General features: G+C 40.1%; 1 protein-coding gene across 5 annotated transcripts in view; it reads right to left on the bottom strand.

The window, feature by feature from the left end:
• Positions 1-24,615, bottom strand: part of RAD51B (RAD51 paralog B) — a 70,844-nt gene extending 46,229 nt beyond the window's left edge. For 2 of the 5 annotated variants that reach the window (XR_013637000.1, XM_078857925.1), the window contains exons 1-7: positions 24,332-24,518; positions 23,207-23,319; positions 21,383-21,496; positions 20,627-20,731; positions 20,402-20,538; positions 19,713-19,832; positions 18,702-18,885 (exon numbers count right to left, since the gene is read on the bottom strand). Coding sequence is in view for 4 of the 5 variants with exons in the window: in XM_078857925.1 (XP_078714051.1) it covers positions 18,702-18,885; positions 19,713-19,832; positions 20,402-20,538; positions 20,627-20,731; positions 21,383-21,496; positions 23,207-23,290 (744 nt within the window). In the remaining variant the exon portion in view is untranslated. The other 3 variants (XM_078857926.1, XM_078857927.1, XM_078857928.1) reach the window with 3 other exon arrangements.
• Between the last annotated feature and the right edge of the window lie 222 nt (positions 24,616-24,837).

The following is a 24,837-nucleotide window of genomic DNA, read 5'->3' as shown; positions in this document are numbered from 1 at the left end:
CAACACTCAAAAATGAATTGACCAAACATTCCAATAAAGGACCCTCCTGAAAATTAAATATTTCAACTCGTTTTTTTATCACGTAAACAATTTAGCATTGCAAATGTGATCAAATGTGGGATGGAGCAGTGGTGCAGTGGTTAATACAGTGCACTATGAACGTGGGTGTACGAGTTAAATTCCCAGTCACGTTTAACATTAGTGCAGAGTCATATCTGAACTCCCTTCATCTATTTCGATTTAAAGCTTTCGTGACTGCAGGGATTCATCTTCTTGGTTCTTTCGGTAAAGTCACGTAGAATGGAAATAATAAAATAATAAAAATAAAACATCATAAAATAATTCTCACGACGTTTCGGCCACAACGCAAGCAGCCGTCCTCAGGTGGAGAACAGTATTTGCCCTTACAATTTAACGGCTGCTTGCGTTGTGGCCAAAACGTCGTGAGAATTATTTTATGATGTTTTATTTTTATTATTTTATTATTTCCATTCTACGTGACTTTACCGAAAGAACCAAGAAGATGAATCCCTTCATCTACTGCACTGAGCAATGTGGTGCAGTATTGTCAAACTCATATAGCGTGGGGAGACCCTCGTGGATTGACAAAGGGCTGTAAATTGTAATTTCTTTGTGATCAGACTTGGTAGGTTTAAACAAGAATTACCTTGAGAAATGTACAAAATATAATTTACAACCAAAAATAATAGAAAAACACTGACTTCATTCCACCTTAACGAACAAAGGTTATTCAATAATGCTGAGTTTGAAGGGTACACGAGACAAATAACGTTGAATTTTTTTACATTAATTTTTTTTTACCTATCAGTGTTTGTAAAGTGCTGACAACAATCTTCCACAGCGACTTTTGTACTCACTGTCTTAATGGATTTCTCTTTGCGACACATGCTACAATTTAACACAAAGTTTACATGACAAAAAATTTACAAATGACAGTGTGCGATCATATAACACACTGCAAGTCGTGATGAACTACACTCCACACATCACGTCTAATCTCACAGTAATTCTACCATGACACTCGTTTCTTTTGTGATGTCCAAGGAAGCAGGTGAAAAGGCTGACACTGTCACCCAGTGACAAGAAAAGTGAACATTTAGAAAATCCCGAATGGCAAGTAAAGAAGCAAGGGCAAATACTGTTTGGGAAATCTGGCTATAGCTGCCAACCTTATGTTTTGCATATGTCTACATTATGCCATGTTGATAATGAGATATGTATTTACCTTGTCACGGGATCAAATGATCAAGTGTCCACATGATATATTTGAGACGGCAATCTCTGCCCTGAGGATAGTCTGTAAATCACTGTGGCAAAGTTATTAAAACAACCTGTGTTCTAGAAAGTTATAGTATCTTGCTTCGAGGCAATCACAGCCGATATGCACAGCTGGCTACACACAGTGCGAAAGAAGTTCAACATACATATATGACACACTGCAAGATGCACATGAGGATTTTTTCCCTAGCATGTATTGTACAGGACTGCATTTGAAAAGTGCATTCACAGAAACACACAAAATGACTGCAGATTAACTGACTAATTTATGTTTTAAATGCTAAAAAGATATGAAATACATATACACTGCAGGCATTGATAGATGTGCCCCACTGCAAAGATGCCAAATGCACATAGCGCACTGCAGGCCCAAAACCACGTACTGCCTCAACTTGCTTTGCTTTACTTACAGACCTTTAACCACAAACCACAAACGCCAGCAACTCCCAACCTTCAACCTCACTTTCCAAAACAGCCGTTGCCCATGCAGGTCTGACAGACAAGCCCTTTGCTGCCCACTTATGACAGTGACGAATACCACGGCAATAATTAAACACAAACATTGAAAATGTCATTTTTTTTACGTGCATGTTACGTTTACGCGTACCGTACACTGATGCTAGATATGAAATAATGATGCTAGATATTAAATAATGATGCATGATAAACTTTGGTCACGTGAGAAATGTAAAGGGATAGAAGCCTTGAGGTTATGTACTCCAGTAAAACACGCACACTGTAATATACAGAATCAGTTGGCAAAACAGATCTTGGAAGGTGAGGTGATGAGAGGTCACATACACACACTGAGCTTCAGCCATGCAGATGGTGTGCCTTGTTCGAGATAAAGAACACGAGACTAAGACTTGACTGACACCAGGCTGAGCCCTGTGGTTCAGCACTTAATCTTGGGCAGTGCCTTCAAATCCTCGGGCATAGCAGTTTCACACAAGACCAGGCTGTGTGTATTTATTCGGAGACCCTCACCGACAATTCCTCAAGTCTCTACACATAGGCATGAATATATACAGTATGTAATACTGTTGCATATTATAGGGCACAAGATTATTCTCTGCCACTATAGTCTATGTAGAATTGCTCGTGGATGCAGAGGACATGTAACCTAATTATATGCAACAAATACATATTTTAAAAAAATATTCCTACAAAGAGAACGTGTTTGCATTGTGAGCAAAATTATATAAATGAATAAATTAATGCATGATTATTTCTAATAATTATCTGGTCTGCACACATTATCTAAAACAAAATAGCCATAATGTAGATTAAATTTATTGTCCACAAATCACATCACATTTTCGTGGAATGAATACCACTGGAATATATTGTTAATTTTACAAGGACATCGGAAGGACTTTGAAGTTGGGGCACATACATATAAAGTAGTCGATGGAGGTCCACAACAACTGCAATATGAGGAGGGCACAACATAATACTCACCCCATGTTTAAGAATTGCACCAGCAAGTATATTGCAGGTACATTTATACATTTAGCTAAAATGTTATTGCTGTATTAGAAATAAATAAAAACCATTGAATTTAGTGAGGTGCACAGCTTTTACGTGCTGTTTCGCGTCTCAATGCACTCTAGGATACTGCTGTTGAACACATTCTCATGCAATTCCTTCATGTCGGCACACAGCCCGGCATGCTAAAGTTTTTGGAAAGCCCATGACCTTTATCTATAGTCTTTTGATTTGAAAAGCATTCTCAAGTAAAGAACCATGACCATGAACTGTTGGTGATAGATGTTCTGATTGAAAAATAAATTTAATATAAATTGTATAGAACCTTTTTTTTTACAAGCTAAACAAATTGTTTTTGTTTTACGTGTCATAATCTATTGCGCTTGTGTGCAGTTTTTGAAAAGTTTAAATTAAGGTTACACAAATTTAATTGGTGGCATTGACAATCTGATGTCAGCACTAAACAACCACTTGAAATATACAGTATTTGGATATGTCTTTTAAAACTGTAAGCACACATTCCGCTTCTCCGTACACAATCATAAACATATAATATATTGTTCCTGACAATCTGGGAAAACCCAATACATATATTTGGCAATAGTTCTCCCAGGCAGCCGAACAGATTTCACCCTCTATTCAAAGTGCTGTTTTGGCTGATGGGGGGATTTTTAGAAGGGAGTGGCAAAGTTTGCACAACTTGCTTAAGGCAACATTTTAAGTCTTTTTTACGTTCTCTCTTTTAAGAAAAAGAAAAAAATCAATCATCTACCCATAACTTTGATTGTAACCTGCGATATGTATCTTAGCACATCTCCTACCCTGGAATTTACCATTCTGGCCAAACACGATGTTATCTGAAGCATTGGTTTTGCCATGGCTTATCTACAATCATTTAACGGGCATATAAGAACCTATAATTTTAAAAAAATGCATTCCCATTCATATAATTGTTTATAATGTGCTGTTACTAAGTAGTAACCAGATACTGCCCCTAAACAAAATGATTAAATTGATCCTCTGTTGACTTTAAACGCCAATACACAAAATGTGAAAATAAAGAAAACAGATTTATTGCCAAAAAAACACTTTGCTTGGCTGTTCCAGCTCTGAGCTCTGACAAAAGGTGTAAAAGTCGCGCTTCATGAGAAAAAAACACTGTACTCAGCGAGCGTGAAAAAAAGGGCTTTTGACTTCGAAATCGTAAAAACACAAAACCCTTGCAGTGGGCTGGTTTTGCAGAGCCGTGGATTCTTTTTCACTATTTTTTTACACGTCACGGAAGAATGACTGTGTAAAACAAACTCAACCGTGGGGAAAAACGGGAGACGGAGTGTGAAATCTTCACATGCGAGCGGACTGTCACACAAAAACAACTGGCTCCCTTTGCTTTAAAAAATAACGTTTTTTCACATGTTGAATATGTAAATATTTAATAGAACATAACGGTTGACTCATACAGGTGACAATCACAAATTCTAGAATCCCATTTAAGCTTTAACATTTTGTGATAAAACATTTGTTAAGACAAAAGAGTATTATTTTTAAAAGAGACATCTACAATCGTGATTCTTGCCTTGGCAAAGTAAATATTGTTTCCACTGCCACTGTAATTGTTACGAAAGCCCCTTCTGGCTCAGTGACTATTACGCTTTATGATTTTAGCCACAGCTTTCTATGTGCAAACAGAATGTGATTTTAAAAATGTTATGTGAACGCCTAAGTCTTTATTCTATCTACAGTGCATTGTGATTCTTAAACACAATTTATTGCATTGTTCTACTGTAGGTCAATTTAAATGTAAAAAAATATATAATGAAAAAGATGCTTAAAATTAGAGTATATTTGCAGCAGTGTATTCCATATATTCCATAAAACAATCTTAGTACTTAACAATAAAAACGTGCAATCTTTCAAAATGGGTTTAAGACCCTACACTTAAAGAACATTGAAATAGCATAATTTCCGTTAAACGGGAACAAATAGGTAGAACCGTTTCTGTTGAAATGTTACACCTATGTTGTTGAGGACAGCCTTGTGGTAGATTGTGCTATCGGATCGTTTTTTGATGGTCTGTTGAACTGGAGTTGCTTGGCAAGAATTTAGGTCCCCTTAACAAATATAGAGAGGGTCAAGCTCCATTTATTTTACGAGCTTCTAATAAATATGGCTTGTATGTATAAGTGTGCATATAGCGGTTAGTGCGCTGCGCTATGAACCCAGAGACCCAGGTCCGATTCCCGCTCACGGCAAACACCAGTGACAATTATCTGAACCGGTCCGAGGCCTCTCCGAGGTCGAATCAGCCTCAATTGAGTACCTGGTGTGGTGTGTAAACATCGCCACTGGGGAGACAAAGGCTGCCGGGCATGGTGCTGGCCACCCACCTCCTCGTGTGCCGTGCTGGGCTTAATAGGTGCTCGCTAACAGCACTTGTGTCAACAGTCTGTTAAGGGTATACGGGGATCTTTGTCTTTATTATACATGTACTCGAGTATACTACTGTTTGTGACATTAAAGCGTACCAGCAAATAGCGTGGTTGATATTGAGAAATAGAAACTCAAAGCTGGCAACTTACAACGTACACAAATAATATGTAGGCTTATACCAACATTTTGCTTTATTAACCTTGCCTGTCTACATAACTACATAATGACTTTGCCAATTTCTTCATGCTGCCTGCCAGTAATGGAGAAGTCTGACTACTGTGGATGTAAGAATGTTTTGGGAAAATATCTGTTTCTTCACCTCCAACGAAGGTGCTAAGTGTTATGTTCGTCACGAAGAATATGGAGTTAATCAAAGTAAGCAGTGTGGGTTCAGAGGTGAAAGAATGTCCTGATATTTTCTCAAACTGTGAAACAACATTCACGATGTTCAAAACCCAGAAGCACTGATTTTTATTTACTTAAAACAAGCATTTGATGGCAGAGGATAAACGCTTGTTGAATTCTAAGCATCGGTTCATATACAAGAAAGGTTGAATAGTGAGAGGAATGCACTTCAACATCCACTCACTCACCATGTTCAATAAGCAACCTCAATGAATAGGGTTTGAACTGGACCCACAGTAGGGCTGGGTCCTTTCCTTACAAACGTCCACTGACTGCATCATGAATGCAGCAGTGCACTTAGCAGTGGGTTTACACTGGAATAGAGCACTGTTGAGTTTGTAGATGCTATACAACCGTTTGAGAGGAGCCTTCTTTAGACGCTGATAAAGCAACAGAATATGCATGCTTCCAGTAAATCAAAAACCATGAGAACATAAAGCAGGCCATGAACGATGGGCAGGGCCTGCTTATTCAATAAGGTATCAATGTAAAAGTCCTCGAAAATGTTATAAAATTCAGTTGTATAAGCAACGGGGCTGATATAATGAAAACACATTTGAGAGGCACCTAAAGCAGTGGGAATGGATCAGTGATATTAAAAGTTACCTATTTATAGAGGAACACAAATGTCAACATGTGGAATAAATTAAGATTGTTTTTTACTGAATATGAATTCAGGAATTTGTTATTAAGCAGATACACGTAGCCATAAAAACTAGAGCCCAAGTCATTACATGGTCTCGTATTTGTAGAATGAACAATCTCCATGGCAAAACCTTTGACTAATAAAAACAACACAAACAAAGCGACCTGGCAATTGGGAAATATATTCACAAAAAATACTTTTCTGCGATGATCAAGTCTTGAGAATGCCAAAGGGATGGAAATAACTTCAACACATAGATACTAATTTTTAAAATTAACTTTACATACACTCTTTTACAAAATAACAAACCACCCGTCATCTTCAGGCAGCCTAAACACTACACTAAGGTGATGATAAATACATGTAGTGTGTCTGATAAAATGAATAATCGGGACAGTAATTTGAGCACAACAGCCTTTTATTTAAGAAATGAGATAATTTCATCATCAATTTGACATTTCCCCAACATCGTGATAGGCGTAAACAGGCACAGAACCCACTGAAGAGAGTGGGGGGGAGGGGGTCCAGCGTGGACAGTTATGTACGGATTGAGATACATTTACAATCTGACCCAAGGACTCGAGCATTCCAAACATTAGTCTGTACAAATTTGCATATTATAGTCAATCACAAATGTGGGGACATGCAAGAGTGATGATGACTATGATCTCCTTGCTGTTGCCGAAACATTTTGCTTGCTAAATAAAAGGCTAGTGTTCCCCAAAACTCATTGTCATGAGTAAGCTTGAGGGTCAGATGACAAGGACAGAGCAAATTAAAATGTCTTCAACAGCCAAGCTCTTGTCAACATCAAAAACACGTTCCTTCGGAGTGGGCAGGTAGGAACTTGGTTGGACAGCGCATTCGTGCACGACAGAAAGCTCGCTGTTACGTGACGCACTTCAACCAATCCGGGAGCGTACATGTTTGGGAGGGGCTATGCAGGACAGACAAATAATCCCTGGTGGGCAGTGTGGAACTGTTGTTCCTACCTGTATTATTTAACTCTGACAGCAGAATGAAGACGAAATACCCAACCTTAATCATTAAGAACCTGACCAAATGCAAAATAAACTGATATGTTTGTGGTGATGTTACCATGATCTCTAGGCCAAATTTAGATGCAGACCAATATGTTGAGACCGGCTGACATTTCTCATTTACAGAGTCTCAGCTGAAGGCTCAACTACGAACATGTGTGCTTTCAGCAATGGTTCTGGGAGTTTAATAGCTTGCGCATGAAAGCGAGATGATCTTGGAATTTTCACCCAAGGTTCCACTGCAGGATGAATTTAATGTATCTATAAAAAGTTGCAAACTATTGATGCAAACTCTTTCAAACCTTTTGGAACGTTCCTTCTAAATAAACCGATTATGGACATAATAGCGATATACACTAAATCAATTTAATATCAAGTATGTATACTGAACTTTTTTCACACCTTATGTAGCTAACCGTGCTTATCGGAGGTGCGGGAAAATAATGATGAAGCTTCCAAGAACCATAAAAATTAACCCGTAAAAACAAAGTTTTTCACTATAAATCCTTTATATGCGTGGCGGCTAGAGTTCTCTCGTCCTCTGGCTTGAGATGGCTGCCACCTATGGTTCAGATGATTGCCTGCCACCATTAAGCAATTGGTAATTAAAGATAATTAATTTTTTCCTAAAAAGTGTAAAATTTTGGAAAAAAATTTCACGAAAATAAATTGTCACGCACAACGAGTCTGTGTGCAAAATGTCAGCTCGATTGGATCACGGGAAGTGGGTTAAAAAACGACCGAAAGATTAGCACGGTCGTAAGCGCGCAAGCAAGCAAGCAAGTGAACTTAATATAAAGGATTTAATAAAAATTACCAGAGACCCTTGAATATCGCGGGGGTTATATTATTGGGAAGTGCCGCGTAAACCAAAACCGCGATATGCAACACTTAAGCCTTGCCTAAACAATGGAGTTGGGCACATGGCAATCAGAAAAAGACGCATCACAATCGAAGTAAGCACTGTACTGTATGCCAAATAAACAAAAAACAACAAAAATTTAAATAAACATGTCAGAATTTAAAATACATTCCTCGACAATAAATAGGAGTACCAATATTGAATACTGTACTTCCCGATGATCATTTATGCGCGAGTGGAGTGCGATAGTTCTATGGTTAGCGCACTGCACTACGAACCCGACTGCCCGAGTTCGATTCCCGCTTACAGTGACGCTAATCTGAATCGGTCCTGGGCCTCCCTTAGGTCGACTCGGCCTCAAATGAGTACCTGGTGCAATGTGTAAACATGTGGGGAGAGAAAGGCAGCGTGGTGGTGGCAACCCACCCACCCCCTTATGTGCCGTCCTTCATAGGTGCTAGCTAACAGCACTTGCTCCAAAAGTCTGTTAAGGCTTCACGGGGGATCTTTGTCTTTGTCCGTGAGATGCTTGCACGGCAAGTTGAGGTGCCACTGACTGCCTCGCGTCCTTTGCCCGCCCCGCACCATGATATCAGCCAATAATACAGTACTTCTGGGTACACTATACCCACGAAAGGCCAAAACTAACCCTCACGATAGTTAAATTGGTATACAAAGAGGTTGCTCGCGATAGGTCGAAACCACGAAAGACAAACCCGCGATATTCAAAGGTTTCCTGTATAGGAGTAATTGTTAAATATAGTACAGTATTATATGAAACTTGCTTCACATTAGAAACACATATGGAAGTTTTTTGCATTAGTACTGGCACACAGGGAGCCTAAGCAGCTAGAGATGTGTACAGGAAGGTGGTCATGGGATAGAAACTGCTTATGAGGCATTGCCACATGGGCAGTTTTATTTTACAGCATAGGCATGTCGGCAAAATAAAACATCACTAAATTATGACAAGACTTGTTTTCTGCTACGAGCATGTCCATATGTTTTGCTTATTAGTGGCAGTTTAAAGAGAAGGGAAAAACTGATAGCTTCCAGATCTAATACTAGTGGTATATGTTTGTTACTTCATAGTATATCATAAACTGTGCACTTTCTTTATTGAATGTGAATGCCAGGTTAGGTTTAAATGCATCTGATGGACTGTGCACTGGTGTTCATCGTTTACCTTTTAGCAAATTCACCAACTGCTATACCACGTAGGTATAAACATGACCTTTTCATTTTCTTAAGCCTCAACCTTTATGTAGGTACCATTTCAGCTAAGAAGTTATCCGCAACTTAACTTAGACGTTTTTCAACTTCATGTGGTTGTTGTCGTAGAGTTTGGTGTTAAGAAAAATAAGCTCACGTTCTAAAGAAAAAAAAATCTTGTCAATGTTTGTATTGTACAGTATTACATTTAGCTGCCAGCTTCACTGTAATATTATACCAGAAAACGCTGATCACGTAGTAATATCCCAAGTGGAGCGTAAGGAAATGGTTTCGAGTGCTATTGCAGCAGCATAAGTGGCAGCAGCAACAGCAGGCAAAGAGATTCCACGATAATAAGCCAAGATGAGATGAGAGGTCTAATGGCTTTCACATCTGGTGGGGGTTTTTTTTGGGAACGGCCTTTGAAAACAACATCATATTTTATCTTTCTTGTCGACTGTCCCTTCACGTTGTCACAAGCTTGAAAAAGTGGACATCTCTCTACACTCATGCACGACGAGCATGCTATCGAATATTCTGTGGAGCTTTTGCTGAACGACCAAAAACAACCCTATGCTATTCATTTCTTACAAATGTGACAGTAACTATTATTTTTGAAGTCATTTGCAAAACATATGGCAATTAAATTACACTCTGTGTAAGTATGGCACATTAAATATAGGAGCACGATATACGCTGGAAAAGGAAGAAAGCATACACATAAGCAGATGGGGAAAAGGAAGTATTAAAGGGTAAATGGAGGAAGAACTTTATAAGTAAAGTTCCTGCTGTGACTCATACCCACATTGGTTTCTGAAACACTTTGTCCAAAAGTTTTTGTCATCAACTGTAGTCAAAACAAAGCCCGACAACCAGGCATTGTGCAACATCACGGAATGTAAGCATGTAGGTGTTCACACAAACCTCCAATACAGTACTTGTGCACTGTGCACAATATTTATACTAACAGTGATTTGTTGATTTTGGATGCATAAAGAGACGACGTATGGAACAGCAGCAGTACCCCCGTCACATTCTGTTTGGGCAATAGCGCTGTGAAATGCAACTTCTAGTTGAAGAATTACTTATTAAGTTAAATGAAATGGGCGATGTCTCAAATGTCTTCTTACAATACAATGCGGGTGGTACGTACAGCTGCAAACATTTATGTATAAGATTTCTGCATAATGATATAATGTAATTTTAATACAAGGTATTAGAAGTTAATATTACAACTATAATATGTACGCAACTTATTAACTTAAATAATTTATATTTGTCACACTAATACTGGGAGAAGACTCCATGGAAACTAAAATCCACAAATGATGTTGTTTTTCTTTCTTAACTTTGTAAGCAAAAGTACAAAATGTCTTGAGTAAACTAGGGAATAAACACTGAAGACACTCTCCTCAATAGAGCCGCCATTCTATACACACGGACAGGCTACAAAACTAGCCACGGTGACTTAGTACCCATGAAATGAGAAGACTGAGGGTATACCACTCCCACAACCATTGCCGGGGGCCCACATGTTGGTAGTCAAGCCTTCACAGCTGGTACTCGTAAATTATAACATACAAACTTTACATTGCATATGACGGGTGTTGTCCAGTGTTCTAGATTTGAAGTTTTCGTGACTGCAAGGATTCATACTGTTTGTTTTTTTCGGTAAAGTCACGTAGGTAAAAAATTAAAATAAATTAAATTAAATCACGACGGTTCGGAAGCAACACAAGCAACCGTCATCAGGTGTTGACTGCTCCAGCAAAAGACGCCGAAAAAACCAAAGAGTATGTTGTTCAGTGTGTTCCACACACCAATGGCTACAACGCAGCAGTGCGTGGTAGTCCTTTGGTTAATTGTCCATAACTATACCTGCACACCGTGCAGTATTTCTGCATCTCGTTGATTTAACTGCTGCTATAGATTTTAATTGGCTGTTTACACACTTGTTCAAAATGACCACAAATAAATTCCAAGACACAGAAGATAAAGTATAATGGGATGTCAAGTCTTGTGAAATAGAAAGTAGGCTGATACAGGTAGGAACAACAGGTTCCACACTGCCCACCAGCGATTATTTGTCTGTCTGTCGTGCAGGAATGCGCTGTATAACCAAGTTCCTACCTGCCCACTCCGAAGGAACGTGTTCTTTTTTATGCCGATGCTACATCAGTCCCAAGCAAGGCCGAAAGATTAATCAACGAACATTTTACGAATTAAAGTACGATAATAACAAGCACAGCATTTTACCACTGCTACTGTCATGTGACAATTATCTTCGTTTGGTAATGTCATGTCACACGTGGGTGCTGCTCTTTCAGCCATATTTTGTTTCTAAATGCAATATATATATACATTTAACCTTTTAAGTGACTTATGAGGATCACTTTAAAAGTTAAGCAACATGCACAGCCATTACATGTATGACTACCAGTCAACTTGGAGTCAAGTGCACTGCCCCGTTTCCACTTCCTCAGCACCACATCCATACTGTCATATAACAATGAGACTGCCTGCATGCCCTCATTGGCCGGCACTGCACAACTTGTTGTTGTGAACTGTCTAGAAACTGTCACAAACCACATTCGGGAACATGTTGGTCAAAAATGTTGTAGTAAAAATATATTTCAGAAACATTTAAATGTAATCCAAATTTATCCAAGGAAAACAGATAAACGGAACTTAACTCTACTGACACATAAAAGTAGTCAATACTTTAAAAACTCGTGCCTTCTTATCACATACAGGAAGGTGGATGGTGCAAAACAACATGAAATGAGGAAATAGAGGATTTACTTACATAATGTGTATAATCTGAAAATGTACAACATAGATTTAGATGAAAATATGAATTTCAGTACAAATATATGTTTTGCTCTCAGCTTGGGAATGTTTTGCCGAGCAGCACTAACACCAATTAATTATCAACTGTTAACATTATTTCCGGTGAGGGTCCACACAACTGCAAAGCTTCAACTCAACCCAGTCCAACAAAACCACCAGATTAATCGTTCCCTGTTCCATGACCAATGCTGAATGTTTAATGCCAGTAAAGACAGCTGCCCCGCGCCCCAAGCCCTGCCAGCGCCTTGTTCCCGCTGTTGTTTGTGCTTTTCCATTTTGTTCTGGTCGCATGACATTCAAAATATACATTTTCTAAATACACTGTATGGTTTTCAAAACATTACCATGTGTTTCGTATATTCTCCTTCTGACGTAAAAAAAAAGTGCCGTGTACCTTATACTCCCAAAGGTTCATTCTCCAAAACCCGACCTTCCCCCTTCCCCTGCTGCAGCAGCATTATATTTCTCAATTTCATTTGGAATAGTTTAAGCTGTAAAAATTAATCATCAACTACAATGTTATAAATGCGTGCTGTAAAGGGGGTGGCAGAGTCGGCAAAAATATTCTGCGCAAGTAAGCTTAAGCCGAGGCTATAAGCAACCACTTGTGCAGGACTTTGTGTGGGAACTAAGGATCCTGCAATGCCACTCCACAAACACTCCTTGTGTGAAGACTATGTACGACTGTGCACGTCCATCCTTATTGTAAGCTCTTCGCCCTTTTCCTCTATTGGTAACCAAAAACGAGACGTCAGTCTTCATTATCCAAGGCAGGAAGAGGGAAGATTTTTATCGGCGAATTCCAGCGCAACCTTTGTTAACCCTAATCCCCCCCTTAAACGTAGTGGGATTTCATGTAATTTTCTGTATTAGTGAAGTAATGCGAGACAGCACCAACACAATTCACATCTTGGCACACGGTGCGTTCCATTCTAACGGGCCTTCATGCTCCAGCCAGAGTGACTCTACAATGTTCTTTGGAACAAAAAACTCTGCACCGACTATTATTGGTAGAAATTTAGCAATTCACATTCTTTCTATCTCAGACATCTGATGTTCAGTACAGCTTTTAAAGAAAAATACCTACTGTATTTATATTAATGCAATTTTGCTGGATTACAAAACCACAGGCATGTCCGCATACTTTTCTCTGTTATTGAATAACACGGTTTGCACTTGCTTGTAAACAAAACATTTGATTCTATAGCGGTTTCTGTTGTGATTGTAGTGCAATTCACTTAAAATAATTATGAACTGTATGTATGGTGAAAATAAATATTTAAATGTTTGTTCACGTTTACTGTACATGGAAACACACTTTTTTACAACTACCTTTGAGATGACATTTTTGTATTCAAGCAATGTTTGAGTTCGAGACCAACACTACACTACAATCTAACCATTGCAAACTCCCATGATTTACAGTGTGGGGAGGAGGCCTTTATGCAGGAGTGGATGGACAAAAAGCTGATTTAGATTATTTTTTTATATTTTGGTCAGAACCGTAACATCCAACATTGCTGCTCTCTATCGAAGGTTGGCACAAGATCTGTATTGTCCTGTGGTGCTTGCGTGCTTGCTGAAGCAGTGTTTGAGTTCGAGACGAAAAGAGAGAGTGCTCCCTGCTAAGCAGCCTACACTACAACTATACTACAATTAATATGAAGCCTGAAAACGTCGTTATAATTGTATGACCATTCATAGAATTCTACAAAGTTCATATACTTGATGTATATTTATAAATGTAACATTGTTAAAATATATAGTGGGCACAGTGGTATTGATTTAACAGAAATGTATATAAAATATATGAATTGAGACTGTAACAATCAAATCTTTACAAATTTAATTATCCCTGTTTCTTTATTAACTTGTGGGGCCACGTTGTGAGCAGTAGAGGGCACAATTGTCGTACAACCAGAAAACACATTGGTGAGCTAGGGTAGTGCAGCAACATCAACTGCTGTACAGTACTCTGATACTATGCTCCCAGGTCTATGCTGGCCACCTTCACCAACCCGCACAAAACGGCTTGAAGAAATATGGTCAAGTAATTCCCATGCCCTGCGGGGCATGGGAAGACCCTCATCCAACAGCAAAATTAGAAAAGGGTTGTACATGTACAATAATTAGAACTGACATGTTCAGCATTTATAACACGTGCCAAAGCAAAATATTTAGCACACACCTGGATAGGTTGTATATCAAGTCGCAAGTTTATTTTATTTAACCAGGTGAGAACTAAACAAAAACTAGGATAGTCCAATTTTCAAGAGTTATCTGGGGCATCAGTGACTCAGTAGGTGTGATTATTTCTATACATAATCCCATTTGAGTAATTTGCGGCTAATTTTTGAATTTGGCAAATTTGGACATTTTCGAATTTTGCATGCTTGGACTTTCACGACAACAAACAATAGCCTACCACTGAGAATGACGTCAGGGGATCATTAACGTCCACTGTAAAGCAGACAGCGCACATTATTACGGTTGATACACCCGCAGTATTAATCAGGGCGGCCGCTGGATTCGAACTGTGGACATCTGCAACAAGCAGCGAACATGCTACCGTTAGGCCATGTAACTGCCCTGGACTAAGAGCTGGGTAGGAGGCCCTAAAAGATTTACTCCATTGTACATTCGACTATTCAGTTTGTTTATGAGCAGTTTCACCACCAGAAGATTGTATACGGCTAATCAATTGCATGCACATGGTGGATAACCTCTTTTTATGCGTGCACACCTGGTCTCACAAATTCACTCCACGGTGCTAAACCTTCTTATCAAAGGAATATTATTGCTGTGCAAAGAAAATATACAAATGGGCCAATCAGCACAGCTTGTATTTTCAATGCCCCCTTGCCCCCTATTTGCAATGTTATTGAGAGACTGTGTGTCGTCTTGGTGTGGTCTGAGACTGAATTGTTGTTTAGCTGCCTTGCCCAAGCTTTGGAATTGATGTATTATGCAATTTGAACTTTTTTGTTGTAACTTTCTGACCCGCCCCTACTGGACATATGTGAACAAAAGCTTCATAGCTCGTCGGATTTCTCCAAAATAAACAAATATTCTGATTCTGAACAGACGTGGTTCTGGCTGGCAGTTGCATCAAGGCACAATTAGTTTAAAGGATAGATCCCTGTGCCCTCCTTCATCTTTACCATTGTACAGTCAATTATCTATTTTTTTGTCATAGACGATATAAATGATCTACCGGTACTTTGCCAATGAAACCCTAGTTAGAAGAAATCATATCTGACGGTCTTGTGCATATCAATGCTCAATAGACATAAGACTGAGAGATAATGATCAACAGATCAGCTCAGTTTCCTCTTGCATATAAACTTTGCAGACCCTTCCTGTAACCATTTGAGCATGCATATTACAAACACTGCAAACTCTTTTGAAATGCAAATTTTGTATATATACTAAATGGAATAAACACCGCGTTGCCAATTTATATCCATTAATCACTTTTCTTTTGTTTAAACTCAAGCGAGAAAACGCAAACAAGTTGTCATTGTTGTCTTTTTATGTTTTGCTGTGTGCTACTTAAGAGTACCGCATAATAAGCCGAGCTATTTAAAGCATTTTTAGCACATTAGGAGGGCAATGCAGATAGCATCACATCCTGACGCAAGGATTAAATTACCAACTGGAGATGGTAGAGACAAACTATACATACCAAGCGATACGAACTGGCTTGATGAGGCATAACAATTAATGAACAACATCATTGGTGCACTATGACCTTGTGTCTATTAAAGTGGCTTAGTTGTATGACCCATTTACGAACCAATTAAATAAACTTCGAGTCACTAATTCTAAATGCATTTGTGTGTTAACACTGCATGTGCCAATACACAGACGATGGCCTTGGACTGTGCGATTAAGTTACCGCTATCTTTAATGTTATTTCACGTCAGTGCTTTCTGCTGAATACAGGTAAAATAAAAACATTAACTTTTGAACTGGCATAAACAAGTGTACTGTGCTCAACTGCAAGATCGTGCTACAAACGTTCCCAGTATGGTAGGCAACACCAACAAGCGGGGATCTAGCGCCACCAAGTGGTACGTTGATAATAACAAAAAAGATTGACAGGCGCTGTATAGAATCCTACACTGTATGATAGATATTTACAATTATTATAGACACACTCGATCTTTTCAGGCATGTAACGAATTATGACCCTCCCATGGCCATTTCATAATATCGCAAGGTGGCAATATTATTCAATCTTGGCTAATCTATTTGTCTCGTTTTTTACGATCTCATTGATGTCTGCATCGTCTACCCCATGAGCTTAAATGGAATCACGTCTAACATGCAGGATTCTATGTTGCATTCAGAACACTACAATTTATTTTAAGTGATGTTACAATGGACTATAAAACAATGTTGTCATACTAATTCCAAATTAAAGCACTGTTTATAAAGTTTACTTTCTAAAATTACTCCATATATTTAAAACATGCTTTAACTGTGGCAGAAACAGACAATGAGGGATTCAGGTTGTGAGCTTAATGTCCGAGAGAAATGAAGTACATACAGTCCTCAACTTACAAACACCCACAACTTATGAACCAGCTTCCATGACTCAACTTTTTTAACATTGACTTAAAATGCAAACTCACACTTGCAAACTGAACTATTTTGTGATCCTCTGCAAGATGTAATTAGTAGGCCTCGAGTGAGGAGTGTTTGTGCGCGTGAAAGTCAATGTATATGTGAAAGTGATTGTGTGGCCTTCACGTGGCCTCAAAGTGCACCTGGCCTGGCACAGGTGCCGTGGTGACGTTACCGTCACTTCGTGGCGAATGGCGGGTATTGGTGATTGTGTGTGAAAGTGAGTTTGTTTTTCGTGCGGGGAGCGGTAGTGTAGCAGTTGTGCTACCAACCCACCGACAAAAACCAGTGACGATTATCTGAATGGGTCCTGAGCCTCCCCTAGGTCGACTAGGCTTCAAATGATCACCTGGTGCAGTGCATAAACATCATCACTTCAAACTTGATTTGGAGCTTTCGTGACTGCAATAATTACTTTTTGGTTAAATTTCGATTTAAAGCTTTCGTGACTGCAGGGATTCGTCTTCTTGGTTCTTTCGGTAAAGTCACGTAGAAAGAAAATAAATGAAATAATAGAATACGACGTTTCGATTGCAACACAAGCAATCGTCATCATCACTTCAGTCAAATGTGGCCGGTCATGGTGCTGCCCACTCGCCTCGTGTGCAGTGCCAGCCTTCATAGGTGCTGCTCGATCACAGCACTTGCCCCAACAGTCTGATGAGGCTTTATATATTTGGATGGCTTCATGAAAAAATCTCTGAAGCCATCCAGATGTATAAACACAGACACAATTTCAACCGAGAGGATGGGTACAAACTGATCAATCATTGGAAGGACGTTATTAACCAGGTAAAGTCTTAACTGACTGTGATGTTTCCAACCTACCTGCCTATGTCAGCTGTTATTTCCGACTCTCTGTGTGTCTCTCTCTCTATGCCTCTCTCTTAGATCTCTCATGGTCACATGTCCTTTATATTGCACTCACATGTCCTTTGGACTGCACTCTCATGCTCACATGCCCTTTGGATTGCACCCTTTGGATTGCACCACTCTTCGACTTTAAATTAACATGCTAATCTCTCACATTAACATAGCCACTTCTGTGCCCTCATCGAGGAGGCCACGCTCCTATCTTACAGTTACATGCTGATTTCTCACATTAACATCACTAGCCCTGCCCACTTCTTTATGACCCTTGGGCTACACCCATTTCAAACCTTTTTAAACAGTCTGCCTCAGCAGCGGAACATGCTTTCCCACCTGATGACGGACGCTTGTGTTGCGCCCGAAACGTCGTGATTTATTTTATTTTATACCTACGTTACTTTACCGAAATAACCAAAGAGTATGGATTCCTGCAGTTACGAAAGCTTCAAATCAAGAATGTAAGACAGCATTAGATGCAAATGTACTATAATTCTTATTTATGAGTTTCACAATGTTTCCATTTCTTGTTGAACCATAACACATTTCATAACACTGACCGTATTGGGATTTAGAGTACATTGTGTTCCGACTTATGAACAGGTCTCGTGAATGAATTATGCTCATAAGTCGAGGACTGTAGTTTATGCAATTTACTCTAGATAAAGGGGTTCCTGACAGTTTGATTGGGCTGAATTCTATAATGTCTCTCAATAATAAACGTTCAGTTGCACTTAGTTTTATCTTAAAAAAGTAATCAAAACAATATCAAACTAAATTCTAAGTTACGGCATACTGGCGTGTTAGGTGGACTTTCTGTCTGCAGACATAATTACGCAAGTTGTCTTTTGTTGAGTAAGTAAATGAACTTGGAAAGATGGAAATTTAAATCATTATTTCTCTAGGTATCCGAGCACTTGAAGCACTAAATGTATCAGCAGATGGGAGAGCGGAAATTTCCGTGATCGCTTACCGGCAGAGAAAACTCCTGTGCAAGATACTTGAGCAAGGCAGCCTGATGGGAGAGGAGTTCAGATCGCTCAGCGACCCCCGCAAGAAACCGCAAGTCGATCTCCTTGCGCAGGACCGAGGCAACAGAGTCCAGCACCAACAGACGTACACGCTTGGCTATGAGCTCCTCTTCAAGACTCTCCAGCCTGCTCCACATGGCCACAATCCATCGCACAGCTTTGTGATAGACCGATTGTTTTGCAGGATTCTGTATTGCAATTTAACCTTTCATTTGAATTGGTATTCACACTTTGGAACCTGTATTACTCGTGTTATGATTTTATTTAACTCTTGAATAACAAAAAATTCTGCATCTCCATCCGTTACACAAGAATCGGCTTACTGTTACAGTGTATTTATATGACACAGGTCTCCTTTGCAAAATATACTTCTGGTCTCAATGGCCTCTTACATATTGAGATTGTGTATTGTGTAACAACCACACTTTTATAAATGTGATTTTTGTTGTCAGCATACAGTACTTTTTACATGTCAAAATATTTTCATACATTAAGAGTGACAGTGGCAACATCTGCTGTTGGGATTTAAAAATGCATAACATCTCTCTCGCTCTCTTCACGTGGATATTTCTGTTAATAGTGCCTTTTTACGGCAGGATCCAAATACTAAACTCAACAGCCACAGCTAAAAACAGAGGCAGGTACACTTTTTAAAGGCTTGCCTAGCAATTCATGATTGCTGGAATTGTGCAGAGCAGGAGTGTGCAACCTTTGGGTTGTGGGCCAGAAACGGCATGCGGCACGGTTTTGACCGGCGGAAGGTTCGGTGAGCAACTTAGTGGACTGTTCACCGCACAGAGACTATACCGTGACGGCTCGTGGGTGGGCGGGATATAGATTTGCAACATCATCAGAGCTCAAAAAAGGTTGCACAGCCCTGGCATCGAGTGTGTTGCATATATTTACAGGAGACCGATGTATTCATGTTGCAAATTAATTGAAGTGTGAAGTACCTGCTCAGGACGCTCTGCGTAGTGAGCTCTCTGTACACGTGCACACGGTTGGTCATGGCAATAACGTGCTCATCTGTGCAGAAATGCTCTGGGTGACGACTTCGAGCAATCTCCACTAACCTTTATAAATACATACAGCACACGGACACCATTAAATAAGCCACATTTGTAAAACTCAACCAAGTAAACGCAATAATATTGCTTATAGAAACGCTTTAAAAATAACAAAAATAATAAAATGAGAATTCTTGTAAACAGTAATTCTCATTGTTGCATTTAAATGTACCAGATTTCACATCAAAAACTAAATTTTCCAAGCTGTATTTCCAATGGATAATTTAAATACACGATCTGAAAAATATATTGTAGATATGTATTTAGACTGTGGAGTGCTAGACTGTTCAACACAAATTTGCAGATCCCTCAATAAAATAAACTGCATTTTAGCACTCCTGTGACATTACTGGCAAACATGGAAATAGATCAAAGCCGTGATGCCACAATAACACAATACAGAGTCACCTGATTTTAAGTCTTTTTTTCTCATTAGCAAAATTATATTTTCATGTTGGTCAGCATAGAACACACAGCCTAGGTATGTAATCTACAAGCTTGTAGATACATATTTATTTGAGGGTTGCATTTTCCTTAAACTCTCTGGCCTCATCATGTAAATGTCCAATCAACACCTATCTGCGGAGAAGGCCGACTCCGTGTCGATGTAGATGACTCCCCCGTCCAGTCCACCCAGGGATGCTGGCAATGTGGCCAGAGCACTCAGCATCATACAGAACTGCGTTTTTCCACAACCGGATGGGCCAGCGACCTAAGGGAAGAGCAACACAAATGAGATAAACAACCAAGAACAGGTCCTCTAGTCAAGCATATGGCATTGGGATAGGGGGCTTACCTACCTCAGTGATTGAGCCACAGGGAATGCCTCCTTGTAAATCCCTGTCAAGTGCAGAAAGGGATGTGGCAAAGAATGCAGCCATGGGTCTATCCCTCATCTCCAATGCCTGTTTTGAGAAAATGTGTAAGCACGAAACATTTGTTAAAAAAAACCAATGTGGCCAACTGCTGTTATAGGTTAGACATATAGCAATGCACTTTTCCCCACATTATTATAGGACTAGGGTCACACAATGATTAAAATTCAAGAATCAAGTGTTGTTGTCTTGTTTATACTGTTTTGTCTGTAATATTTCGATGTCTGTATTGTATAGTTACTTTCACATTTGTACACGTCTTATTTGTTGTCTTAATCATTGTAATCTACATAAATGTTTTGCATACAATGTACATACATAAACATTAATTAAATACAATATGCATTATTTCATGCATGTATTGTGAGGATAAGAATCAATTTCAAATTGTGAATCGTTATGTGCCTACTCCATGCTTTTGAATTGTTTCTTGTTATATTTCGATTTAAAGCTTTCGTGACTGCAGGGATTCATCTTCTTGGTACGTAACTTTACCGAAAGAACCAAGAAGAAGTTGTTTCTTGTTGTAACGTTCTTACCTGCCCCTACTGGACAACTCTGAAAAAGAGCTTTATAGCTCATCGGATTCCTCCAGTATAAACAACTATTCTGATTCTGATCACGGGTGTCCTACAAGTGCAGTGTCCGGTCGGACTGGGGTCCGGGGAGTCAAAGACGCACGGTGATCACGCGGGGTGCGCAGGCCTGGCTCACGACCCTCGCGAGCTGCCGCACCGTGGCATAGCTCTTGCCCGTGACGCGCAACAGCTCCACCGAGGACAGTGACAAGAAGTCCTGAAAGGGAATCCAAACGAGAGTGGTGTCAGTTTAATGCAGAGGCTTCCGAGACATCTGGCCACTGTTACATACCTGTCAACCCCTTATCAGTGCCCTACCTTATTACAGACCAATTCGGGCCCGATTGGTCACCCCGTGCCCTTAGAAATCTCAACATTCATCCTAATAAGTCCCGACCTATGTCCTTGAACATTGATCGGGCTCCCCCACTCCTCAAATATCTGCCTGTCGGCGTCGCTAATTTCGCCTTCTTCGCCGCAGGAGGTAACGCTGCCATTGCCGCTGTGCCGTGGTGTGGTTTGTTTGGAAAATCGGATTTGGAAATGTAGCTTGTGCGCATGATCTGTACCGAGCGCGTCTTAATTCCGGATCAAATTTGTCAGCTGCAATGGGGATCGCTACCCTCCAGAGTAAAAAATGAAAGCTGTCCCACGAATTTTTTTAAATGGCCCTATTATTTTTTTCACCCGTATTGAAACGGATTTACACCGTATGCACCTGAAAACTCAATTTCCCTGTACAAGAATACGGATAAATCGTATTGGTTGACAGGTATGCATTCATAATAGAGGTGTTTTTTTCGGTTAGTATGTATGTTGAACTTCTTTCGCACCGCACTTAGCCATTAAATAGAAACGTGTCGTTAACCCACCACCACCCGATAGCCAATTTGTAAGGTTTGTCACGTAAACAAAAACGTGACAATTACTTACGACTTCAGCACTGTTATACTTTGCTGCACAGCAATTCCGCAGGATGCGTTTTGTATGTTTATTCTTTTTAGGATCCTGAAAGTTTATTGTGATATTTAATCAACGTCCTTTATTTATTGACAAACTGTTTTAGTAAAGGTGTGGACATCTTAAGCTTTAGCGATCGAGTGAAGTGAAAGCTGATAAACAGCATGATAAAACGACTTTGCACTTTAAATATTCATGTGGAATACACAGTCCTGTATTAAAAACAAGTAGAATCTGGATCTTCTGGTGTTCAGTGGTGAAGGGGCCTGTTCCTTAAAATATGACCGAGCATTTAAAGGTGAATAGGATCAGTTAAGTGCCCCCTATGTGGTTGATATTGCCCAGCAGATGAGGTGACCTCACCAGAGTTTTTTTCTATGACCAGTTGCGGTGACCTGGCAGTTGTGTTCATGTACACCAGACGATGCGTGTGGGTTTTAAAGTTGTTGCTCACACGGTGAGGCAACTTGACACCTGGGTATTCATCTCAGGTGAGGCGACCTGAGAGTCGAGTGTGTTCATGGCCATGAGGTGAGGTGGCCTCACAGGTGTGAGGGTTTGTCACTCACCAGGTGAGGTGATCTTGTTGGTGAGTGTTCATATCCGGCGAGTGTTACCTGGCAGGTCTGTTGATGTCAATCAAGTGAGGTGAACTTACAGGTGTGAGGGTTTGTTGCTCACCAGGTGAGGTGATCTTGTTGGTGAGTGTTCATATCTGGCGAGTGTTACCTGGCAGGTCTGTTGATGTCAATCAGGTGAGGTGAACTTACAGGTGTGAGGGTTGTTGCTCACCAGGTGAGGTGATCTTGTTGGTGAGTGTTCACATCCGGCGAGTGTTACCTGGCAGGTCTGTTGATGTCCATGAGGTGAGGTGGCCTCACAGGTGTGAGGGTTGTTGCTCACCAGGTGAGGTGAGCTGGCAAGGGGTGGGGAGGGAGGGGATTGATGTTCGTATCAGGCGAGTTACCTGGCAGGTGTGGATGTTGTGCTTGGATAATCGCTCGCACACATCCGCGGGCACGCCGGTTCTCCGCAGCTTCTTCCATGACATGGTCGCTGGGTCATCAAATTGACTAGTTCCTGATTAAAAAAAAGCCAATGGCAAACAAAACAAACAATATCATTCACCACGGGGCCGTGGGCACACAGGCGAAAGACCCCCCACACACATCCCCACGGATAATTTAACGCCAATGAACATTCGGCCGACGAACATTAAAACGAAATAAATCCAAATTTTGATTTAAAGCTTTCGTGACTGCAAGGATTCATATTCTTGGTTCTTTCGGTAAAGTCACGTAGAAGGGAAATTATAAAGTAATACAAAGATAAAGCAATTGATTTTTTTAAATAATAAAATAAACAAATATAAAACAATTTAAAATTTTTATAATAAAATAATACAAATATAAAGAAATACATTTTTATAATAAAATAATACAAATATACAATAATAATAATAATAAAAAGTTATTTTTATTTTTTATATGTCTTATTTTATTATTTCCCTTCTACGTGACTTTACCGAAATAAATCCAGTGACACTTTAGTAATGAAACACTGAATGTAAAGCCACCCGTGTCCGTCACGTTTGTCCATGTTTGCTTGTTGTAGTACAAAGTTAGACTGAAGGCCTTAATCTAAGTTGTCTTGTGGTTGTTGTTTGACTTGCATCCCACTGGGATTTGTGCACACAGTTGGTGTACCGGTGCTTTTCCTGCATTGTTTAGCTGTCTTTTCTTGGATTTTCTGTTTGCACTCAGTCACATATTCACTTTAAGATGTTTTCTTGTTCATGTTTTAGCTTTTTGTTTGTTGCGGTTGCACCCGATTCAAGAGCCGAATGGCTCACAGCGCTATACCAAATAAATGAACTTGAACTAATGTCGCCTTGGTGACATTAGTTTCGTCGATCGTGAAGGAGCCGAACATCGTCGCTCGCCTCACGAAGCCCCCAAAACCACACGACGAAAAGGCGGCGGCTTCCTCGCGCGAACGGCGACAACTTTCGTCGATTAATCGCGACGAGGCTTGTGTGTAATGTTGTCACGGTAATGAGCTTCGTCGTTGTTAAACGTTTCGTTGTTTTTACCTCAAACTTCCCGTCACGGGCCCATTGGCGTTTCTCTCTTCACAAGGGAACCTCCGACGCACGTGAGCGGTCAATCGCAACGCCAACACCACAACACCAACACACAGCCGCTTCGACCTGGACGCTTGTGGATGCGTTTAATTCGCGCGCTCACGGTGTGCGAGATAACTGCGGCAGATAAATCGTGGAGGCGATTACCGCAGAGTTTTGAGGCGAGGTGGGCAGGAGGAGGAGGTGGGAATTCGGGCGGTAAACGAGACCGGCGCGTGACGTCACCGACAAGCGCACCCCGCTGACATGACGTCACAGCATCGGCTTCGCTGCGGATGACGTCACGATGCTCGCAGAGGAGGCGAGAATGTTGAACAACAAATTAGCGTCACGCCTATAAGGGTAAGCCGTGACAGACAGCGTCCGGTTCCCTACGAATTACGTCATACCTAACTGCTTGTGTTGCAGTCGAAACGTCGTGAGAATTTGTATTGTTTTATATTTTTATTATTTTA

This window comes from Lampetra fluviatilis, chromosome 7 (genome assembly GCF_964198595.1).
Source record: "Lampetra fluviatilis chromosome 7, kcLamFluv1.1, whole genome shotgun sequence".
Taxonomy (NCBI): domain Eukaryota; kingdom Metazoa; phylum Chordata; class Hyperoartia; order Petromyzontiformes; family Petromyzontidae; genus Lampetra; species Lampetra fluviatilis.
Note: the sequence above shows the minus strand (reverse complement) of the source record. Positions and strands in the feature narration are given on the sequence as shown.